The 9,254-nt window shown below is 66.7% G+C and overlaps 2 protein-coding genes across 2 annotated transcripts; one reads left to right on the forward strand and one right to left on the reverse strand.

Moving 5' to 3' along the window:
- Positions 1-850: 850 nt before the first annotated feature.
- On the forward strand, positions 851-4,275 carry DFFB (DNA fragmentation factor subunit beta). Its single transcript, XM_054175824.1, has 7 exons — positions 851-982; positions 1,142-1,268; positions 1,384-1,572; positions 2,126-2,205; positions 2,359-2,526; positions 2,714-2,814; positions 3,853-4,275. The coding sequence occupies exons 1-7, from the start codon at positions 869-871 to the stop codon at positions 4,067-4,069; spliced, it is 996 nt and encodes a 331-aa protein (XP_054031799.1). The 5' UTR covers positions 851-868; the 3' UTR covers positions 4,070-4,275.
- A 1,789-nt stretch (positions 4,276-6,064) lies between these two features.
- C33H1orf174 (chromosome 33 C1orf174 homolog) lies at positions 6,065-8,360 on the reverse strand. The gene is made up of 3 exons (XM_054175700.1): positions 7,803-8,360; positions 7,229-7,708; positions 6,065-6,334 (listed from the first exon to the last, which is right to left on the reverse strand). The coding sequence occupies exons 1-3, from the start codon at positions 8,358-8,360 to the stop codon at positions 6,218-6,220; spliced, it is 1,155 nt and encodes a 384-aa protein (XP_054031675.1). The 3' UTR covers positions 6,065-6,217.
- Positions 8,361-9,254: the final 894 nt, after the last annotated feature.

A 9,254-nucleotide genomic window follows, 5' to 3' on the forward strand; every position in this document is an offset into this window, starting at 1 on the left:
AGCCGGGGCCGGCCGAGCAGTACAGCCCGGGGCCGGCCGAGCCGAGAGCAGCCCGGGGCCGGCCGAGCCGAGAGCAGCCCGGGGCCGGCCGAGCCGTACAGCCCGGGGCCGGCCGAGCCGTACAGCCCGGGGCCGGCCGAGCCGAGAGCAGCCCGGGGCCGGCCGAGCAGTACAGCCCGGGGCCGGCCGAGCCGGGAGCAGCCCGGGGCCGGCCGAGCCGTACAGCCCGGGGCCGGCCGAGCCGAGAGCAGCCCGGGGCCGGCCGAGCCGAGAGCAGCCCGGGGCCGGCCGAGCCGAGAGCAGCCCGGGGCCGGCCGAGCCGAGAGCAGCCCGGGGCCGGCCGAGCCGAGAGCAGCCCGGGGCCGGCCGAGCAGTACAGCCCGGGGCCGGCCGAGCCGTACAGCCCGGGGCCGGCCGAGCCGTACAGCCCGGGGCCGGCCGAGCCTCTCCGCGCAGCGACACTCACCCAGGCTGGCACAGGGCAGGGAGGCCACGGCGGACAGCAGCAGCACCGAGGCTGCCGCGGTGCTGTCCCGGGGGGAGCTCTGCTCCCTCCCGCCCGGTCCCGGCCCCGCTGGCAGCGGCTGCAGGCCGAGGCCGAGGCCGCAGCGGCCGGGGGGCAGCAGGAGCCGCGGGCAGGGGCAGAGCCGCCCGAGGCGGGGGGCTGGCGGCGTGCGGGGAGGCTGAAGCGGCCGGGGGGAGAGGAGGGAGGGAGCGGAGGGCAGGAGGGGAAGGGGCAGCGGCCGCGCCGGGAGCCCCGCTGGCTGCGCGCGGCCCCGCCGCCGGTCTCCTGGCAACGCCGCGCATGCCCGCGCCGCCCCCCGCGCATGCGCGCTCCCGCCGCGGGACGGCGGCGCCCGGCGGGGCCATGGCGGAGCCGCTGCGGCCGTTCCGCTTGCGCGGCTGCGGCAGTCCGCAGAAGTACGGCGTGGCGGCCGGCAGCCTGCGCGGGCTGCTGCGGAAGGGATGCCGCCTGCTGCAGGTGCGCGCCGGCGGCGGGCAGCGGGGCTGGGGACCGGGAACGGAGAGCAGGACCCGCGCCGGCACTAGCGAGCGGGACCGGGACGGGAGAGCAGGACCCGGACCTGAGAGCGGGGCGGGCGCCGCGGGCTCGGGCGCCTCTCACTCGCCGCGGGGGCAGCTTCCCTTGCCAGGCAGCCGCCTCTGCCTCTACGAGGACGGCACGGAGCTGACCGAGAGCTACTTCCGCACCCTGCCGCCGCAGACGGAGCTGGTGCTGCTGGGACCCGGAGAGAGCTGGCGGGGCTGTGAGTGTGCCGGGCACGGGGGGACCGGGGAGGTAGAGCCGCCGGCGGCGGCCGGGCCCCGCGCGGCTTCCCCGCCCGAGCTCAACCGGCGCCTCCCGGTCCGCGCACGCCGCAGGTGCCAGCGACATCGAGCGGCTCCTGGCCGCCTTCTGCAGCCGCGGCGAGGCGGTGGTGGCGGCGGCGCGGAGGCTGCTGGCGGACGAGAGGGCACCCCGCAGGCAGAAGCTGCTGGCGGACCTCATCCACAACCTGAGCGAGAACATCCTGGCCGAGGGCAGGGAGGAGGACAAGAGCTGGTTTGAAGGTGCGCCCGCGGGGAGCTGCCCGCAGGGACACTGCCCTCCCTCTGCGATGTGCCAGACAATGCTCTACACCCCCAGTCCTCCCCATAAACCCCCCAGTATTCCCTATAGCATCCCCAGGATCCCCTCTTGCTCTGCCCAAGATCCCTTCCCATTAACACAGATCTGCACTGACACTCTAGGGGCGATTTCCTGCTGGGACGCTGATCCTTTGCCCCTCTCAGCCAGCAAACTCTTCCTTGTGCTTTCCTCCCCCCTCCTTTGCAAGCTCCCCCTCCCCTCCCCAAGTGGTTGCAGCTCTCCCTCCCAACTCTGTTTCCTTCCCCATTTCTCAGTGTTCTCCCTGTGCCAGTGGCCCAGAAGCACTGCCCCCCGCCCCCAGCAGCTGCTGCTCTCCCGGCAGATGCTCTGCAGAGCTCCGGTTTGGAGTGCTGAGAGCAAAGTCCTCTCAGGGCAGGATAGGAAAGCTGGGCCAGAGGAGCAGGCTGAGCACAGAGCCTGTGAGGAGCAGGCAGGGGGGCAGGAGCAGAGCCCTGGCAGTGCCCCTTGCCCTAGGTGTGGAGTCTCGCTTCAGGAGCAAGTCCAGCTACCTGCGCTACAGCTGCCAGAGCAGGATCCGCAGCTACCTGAAGGAGGTGAGGCTCTGCTCGGCAGCTGCCTCTCCAGCCTCCACTCGGAGCCTTCTGTGCCCAGGGCTGCCAGACACTTCTGTGCTGCCTGTAGCAGAGAGCTCCGGGCTGCTGCAGGCACCCAGCAGTGACCTGGGCGGCCTCCTCCTCCCCTTGCAGGTGAGCAGCTTCCTGTGCCACGTCCCCCCCGCGGGAAGGGAGGCCTACCGGAGGGTGACCGAGCTGATGGCAGAGAGGCTGAAGGCTGTCAAATACCACGGGGGCTACTTCGACAGGAGCGAGGAGGAGGCTCGGCTCTGCACCGCCGAGGGGTGGTTCTCCTGCCAGGTGAGCTCAGGCTCTGCTCCCTGGCGTCAGGGGCGGGCAGCAGAGCTTGGGAGCGGGCAGAGCGCGGTGCCAGGCCGGCAGGGCAGCCTCACAGCCAGCCTGTGTGAGCTCCTGGGCCGGCTGCTGGCAGCAGAGGGCTGGCAGGGGGTGGGGAGCAGCAGCCCCTCACCGGCAGCCTGCCCCGCAGGGCCCCTTCGACCGTCCTGCCTGCCCCAGCCGGCACTCCATCAACCCCTACAGCAACAGGGAGAGCAGGATCCTCTTCAGCACCTGGAACCTCGACCACATGTAGGTACAAGCTGCCCAGCTGGCCCACGCCATGCCCCTCAGCCTGGGCAGGGGAGGGGCAGCCACTGAGCTCTGCCCCGGGCGCTGCTCTGCTGCGTCTGCCAACACAGGAACCCAGCAGCAGCTCAGCCCTCATCAGCTGCTCTGCTGCTCAGGGAATCATCAGAGAGTGGCTCTGGTTGGAAGGGACCTCAGAGCTCCTCTCCTCCAACCTCCCTGCCATGCCCAGGGACACCTCTCAGCTGGACTCAGCTGCTCCAGGCCTCATCCAGCCTGACCCTGAACACCCCCAGGGAGGAGGCAGCCACAGCCTCCCTGGGCAGCCTGTGCCAGAGTCTCACCACCCTCACACTGAACAACTTCTTCCTCAGCTCCACTCTAACCTTGCTCTGCCTCAGCTTCAAACCATTCCCCCTTGGCCTGGCTCCAGCCCCCCTCAGCAAAAGTCTCTCTGCAGCCTTCCTGCAGGATCCCTTCAGGTCCTGGCAGCAGCTCTGAGGTCCCCCTGGAGTCTTCTCCAGGCTGCACAGCCCCAGCCCCCTCAGCCTGTGCTCACAGCAGAGCTGCTGCAGCCCTGGGAGCATCTCTGTGGCCTCCTCTGACTCACTCCAGCAGCTCTGTGTCCTCCTCCAGAAGTGGACTCAGTATTTGAGGTGGGGTCTCAGCAGAGCAGAGTCAAGGGGCAGAATCCCCTCTCCTGCCCTGCTGCCCACCCTGGGGACACCAGAAGTGGACTCAGTATTTGAGGTGGGGTCTCAGCAGAGCAGAGTCAAGGGGCAGAATCCCCTCTCCTGCCCTGCTGCCCACCCTGTGTGTGGGAGCAGCTCCTGCCAGGGAGAAGAGGGTGGTGAGGAGAACCCTCAGAGCCCAGTGCCAGGCCCTGTGCCCTCGTGGAGCAGACTGCTGGTGTCAGAGCCCTGAAGCAGCAGCGTGGTGCAGGGGCCAGGCTGGGGCAGGGGCCAGGCTGGGGCAGGCAGGTGGGGGTGGTGCAGCAGGCACAGGCTGTGCTGGCAGAGCTCTCTCCTCTCTCTGCTGCAGCATAGAGAAGAAACGTGCTGTTGTCCCCCAGCTGGCAGAGGCTGTCACAACACGAGGTGGAAGAGAAGTGAACTGGGAATACTTCTATCAGCTGCTGTTTACAGTGGAGAACCTGAAGCTTGTACACATTGCTTGCCACAAGAAAACCAACCACAACCTCAGCTGTGACAAGAGCAGGGTCTACAGAGCCGAGCAGCCCAAGGCCAAGCAGTGCTAGAGCTGCTGCTGGCCAGCTCACATCGCACTGTCCTCTCCCAACAGCTCCAGCAGGCTGAGGAGGCCCTGGCCAAGGCCTGGCCAGGCTGCAGCCCCCCAGCAGATCCATTCAGGTGGTGCTAACTCTGCTCCCCTGCTGCAGCTGTCCCTCAGCCACGCTGTGCTGCCAGAGCACAGGAAGGAGGCCAGAGGCTGGCACTGACTGCTCCCTGGGGGCTCCTCCGGACCCAGGCCTCACCATGCACAGAAGTGGAACTCAGACAGCCCAGAGCTCAGCTGAGGACACTTGCAGGGTGCTGTTTCCCTGCACACTAAGCCAAAGAAGGAATCCCTGAGGGTCATTCTTTCCTCTGTGCCTTCTGCAGGTAGCCAGCCAGGGATCCCAAGGCTGCTGGCTCTCCTCTGCCCGAGCCCTGCACCCCCAGGAGGGAGAGCACAGCCAGGGCTTTGCCCTCCCCACCTTTGCTCTCAGCTCTCTCCCTGCACTGCCTCCTTCCAGACAGCCTCTTCAGCTGGTTTGCTTGGAGCAAACAAGCACTGGTGCTACATAAATCATGTGGGGATGCTGCTGCAGCAGCCTCTGCCTCTGCACAACACTTCCCTACCTCAGCTAACAAAAGAGATCATTTGTACTTGATCCATTTTTAATGGCAGCTGACAGCAACTGAACTGTCAGGGACCAGCAGTGTGAAGGGTGAGGAATAAAAGGGTTGCCACCACCTCAGTGTGTGTCTGCAGGCAGAGGGGCAGCAGTGCTTGGTCCCATGCCTGGGGAGGGCAGATTGAGACTGGAGATGGGCAGCTCTGTGCCTGGCTGCAGCTCTCTGTGTGGGGCTGCAGCCAGCCCAGGGGCAGCTCTCTGTCTGGGGCTGCAGCCAGCCCAGGGGCAGCTCTCTCTCTCTCTGTCTGGGGCTGCAGCCAGCCCAGGGGCAGCTCTCTCTCTGTCTGGGGCAGCTTTCTGTCTGGGGCTGCAGCCAGCCCAGGGGCAGCTCTCTGTCTGGGGCAGCTCTCTGTCTGGGGCTGCAGCCAGCCCAGGGGCAGCTCTCTCTCTCTGTCTGGGGCTGCAGCCAGCCCAGGGGCAGCTCTCTCTCTCTCTGTCTGGGGCTGCAGCCAGCCCAGGGGCAGCTCTCTGTGTGGGGCTGCAGCCAGCCCAGGGGCAGCTCTCTGATTATGGAACCAAGATGGAAGCACCCAGGAGGCTGCTGGCACTGGGGGAGGCCTCACAGCTAAGGTTCTGCTGACAGCATCACCACACTTGCCACCAACTGCAAATCAGCACTGTGCACAGCCCCGAGAGCAAGCTGTGTGCAAGCAGAGCTGCTGGGAAGCGCTGGGGGCAGAGCTGGGAGAGCTGCTCCACGCTGGAGCTGTGCTGAGCACCATGAATGTGCCATTAAAAAAGGAGACTTTGGGCTTCTTTCCCCTGTGCCACAGGGCTGGGAGTGCCAAGGAGCCAGGAGAGCTCAGTGACACAAACAGTGCCTCAGCTGGAGTGGAACTGGGGCTGCATTTCCCTGTCATGCATGCACAAGGTGTTTGCCTTACAACTTTGGGAGGCTCTGGCTGCAGGCATTAATATTTCTCTAACCCATCTGCTGCTAGCATCTTCTATTTGCAGAGCTGCCCAGGAGAACTATTTATAGCCCCCAAGAGCTGGATGCTGCCTGCATCACCATCACACTCCCAGAGACAGGCTCAGCACAGACACCAGGGTGAGCCCAGAGCTGCTGGAGGCAGCTGAGGTTGCTCCCTGGTTTCCAAGCACCCATCAGGGCTGGGAGCAGTGGGGCTGCAGGGGTCAGGTCGGGGTGGGACATGGGGGTGAGAGGTGTGGGCTGCATGCTGCACCCCAGCAGGGAGGATAACTCTGCAGCAGTGCCTGCCATGGAAAGGAGAGCTGACTCCTGGGGCAGGCTCTAACACTTTGGGGATGCTGGGCAGGAGCTACAGTGAGGGTGGGGAGGCTCTGGCACAGGTTGCCCAGGGAGGCTGTGCCCTCCCTGGAACTGTTCCAGGCCAGCAAAAACCCAGACCCTGGCAGCTCTCCTCCCTCTGAGAGCAGGCAAACACAGACACCTCCTGTTGGTGCCTCTGGCAGCCAGCCCTCTGCTTGCACAGGGAAAAGGTTTGGTCTGTTTACAGTTTGTTGTTAGACAACATCCTCTTCCTCCTCCTCCTCCTCCTCCTCTTCCTTTGCAATGATATGGAGCTTTCTGAGTTCCCTCCTGCTCATCATTGTGCTTGGGGGAGCAGCTGCTGGCAGATCCTTCAAGAAAAAGATAAACTCATGAAGGAAAGTCCTTGGCAGACCTCCTACCCCTCCAACAGCTCACAGCCTTCCACACCTGACAGGGAGGCAGCAGCACAGCTCCTCACTCCTGACACAAGCCCACAGCCCCAGCAGAGGAGCCCTGAGGGGAGCCTGCCTGGCCCGTGGCCAAAGCAAGGGCTGGCACTCACAGGACCACAGAATGGATGGGGCTGGAGGGGACCTCCAGAGAGCATCCAGGGCAGGGCCCACAGGAACACAGCCACAGATGTCTCCAGAGAGGGAAACTCCACCACCTCTCGGGCAGCCTGCTCCCTCTGCATGCCTGAGAAGGTTCAGAGGGTGATGTGCTCCACAAGCAAATCCTCACTGCTCCAACTACACACCAGCTGTGAGCCCTGCCCAGCACCAATCTTCATGAGGCACCCTGCAGATACTGCAGGTCAGCTCTGAGGTCCCCCTGGAGTCTCCTCCAGGCTGCACAGCCCCAGCTCCCCCAGCCTGTGCTCACAGCAGAGCTGCTCCAGCCCTTGGAGCATCTCTGTGGCCTCCTCTGGACTCTCTCCAGCAGCTCTGTGTCCTTCTGCTGGGGACAGCAGAGCTGGAGGCAGGATTGGAGGTGAGGGCTGAGCAGAGCAGAGCCCAGGGGCAGAATCCCCTCTGCTGCCCTGCTGCCCACCCTGCCCTGGCTGCAGCCCAGCACCCAGCTGAAATTAACTTGCCTTCATTAACTTAATCTGAGACAAGCCATTCTATCTGGGGCACGGAGGCATGGCTCTGGATGTCTGCCAACACTGCTCAGGTCTGAGGCTAGGCTGCTGCTGGGTGCTGCTGGCTGCAAGACTGAGGTGGGCCCGAGCTGCCTGCAGTGGCCACCTGGCATCTCCTCACCTGCAGGAGCTGCACATCCCCGAAGAAGCGAGCCACAGGCATGGGCTGGTTGCTGTCCTCGTTCAGCAGGGCACTGCTCTCCAGCTCCAGCAGGCTCCTGGGCACATCTGCGTCCCCCAGGCTGGACTCCTCCGAGAGCAGGCTCTGGCAGCTCCTCTCCTCCTCGCTGCAGAGCTGCAGGGGGTCCTCCCTGCCCGGCTCTGCCGGCGGCTCCGGGGGAGCAGCCTCCTCCTCCTCCTGCTCTGTGTCTTCACTCCGCTCTGCAGTGCCCTCACCTTCCCCCTGCTGAAGTAAGCTGCACTCTCCTGGGTCTTCTGAACGCTGGTCCCCATCAGATGGTTGAGGAGCTTCCCCCAGCCCAGCAGGGCTTTCGGCTCCACCTCTCAGCTCTTCTGCTTCGAGCTCTGGATTAGCTGGAGCAGGTTTTTCACTTTTTAGCCTCTTTGAGGGCCGTCTGCCAGCTGCTCTGCGGGAGGAACACTGCGGGGGAAATACATACCTATATTAAAAAATATTCCTAAAGCTTACTAAAGAAGAACAAAACCTCCACAGCTCTCCAGCTGCAAGGCTGGACGTGGAACCACAGGGCTCCAGCAAACGAGCAGCGGCCGGAGCCAAAGGCTGAGAACAGCAAGCGCCAGGGGGTGGGCCAAGAAAGCGAGGAGGCAGAGAGCCCCCGGCAGCCCAGCAGCAGCCCCAAGGCTGCGCTCGGAGCACAGCCTGGCGCCCGGCTCGGCCCCGGGCAGCTCCCCGCGGGGATGCCGCGGCCCGGGAGCGGCTCCGCCGCGCAGCGCTGGCGGCTGGCTCCGGCCCCGCAGCGCACGTCCTGCCCGCGGTGCTCAGCTCCCAGCCGCTCACAACCGCCGCTCCCGCCCGGCCCCGCCGCCCGGCCCGGCCCTCCTACCGCTCCCTGCGTCCCGGGGCCGCCCCGCCGCTGGCGCCGGGCCGCCGCCTCTGCCCGCGCAGGCTCGGCGGGGGCGGTTTGCGGGCGCTCTCCCTCCGGCAGTCCCTTCGCGGAGCGCCCGGGAGCCTGCTGCCGCTCCGGGAAGGCCTGGCCGCGGGTGTCGGTGCGGCCCCAGCCCGGCGCCCCGGCGCCGGTGCGCGGCCGCCGCGCAGCTCCGCCCGCCGCCATCTTGGGCAGGGCGCGCGGCCCGTGGCGCCATCTTGTGGAGCCTCCCGCCCCAGGCGCGGCCGCGCCCCGCCCTCACCTGGCCCCGCCCTCACCTGGCCCCGCCCTCACCTGCGCCCCCCGCAGCCCGGGCACCCCCCCGCAGCCCGGGCACCCCCCCGCAGCCCGGGCACCCCCCGCAGCCCGGCACCCCCCCGCAGCCCGGCACCCCCCGCAGCCCGGGCACCCCCCGGAGCCTGCCCCCCCCGCAGCCCGGCACCCCCCCCGCAGCCCGGCCCCCCCCGGAGCCGGCACCCCCCCGCAGCCCGGGCACCCCCCCGCAGCCCGGGCACCCCCCGGAGCCTGCCCCCCCCGCAGCCCGGCACCCCCCGGGGCCGAAACCCCGGGCGAAGGCGGTGGGGCGAAGCTCGTTCGCTTTGCTGGCCTGCCGCCGTCGGGGCAGCCGGCCGGGACCCATCGCACACAGGCAGAGCTGGGTTGGGCTGAGCCTTAGCAGAACGGCAGCAGAGGAGTTTGCCTCAGCAGCCAAAGCAACCCTGCCCGACCTCTGTGCGGGTTATAAACCCCGCAGCTCCTCTGCTCGCCGCTGTGGCTGCCTGGCTCCTCCTGGACGTGGGAGTTCTTATGCAGCTCTGCCGCTCAGCTCATTTCCACGCTCCTCGGGGGACGAATCCTGTCAGTAACTCAAATCCCTCTTTAACTTCAAGGGCTCTGACGCTAGCAGATGAATTTCAGCGTGGCAAGAAGCAGCCCAGCGCCTAGAATTATGAAGTGTGTAATTATCTCCGCTTATGTGGCAGGGGGAGGCGGAGGAGCTCCACTGCCCGTCCGGAGGAGTCGCCGGCGCGGCCGCGATGGAGCCCCGGGGGCTGCATCCATCACGCTAAACCTCAGCTC

This window comes from Dryobates pubescens, chromosome 33, assembly GCF_014839835.1.
Source record: "Dryobates pubescens isolate bDryPub1 chromosome 33, bDryPub1.pri, whole genome shotgun sequence".
Classification (NCBI taxonomy): Eukaryota; Metazoa; Chordata; class Aves; order Piciformes; family Picidae; genus Dryobates; species Dryobates pubescens.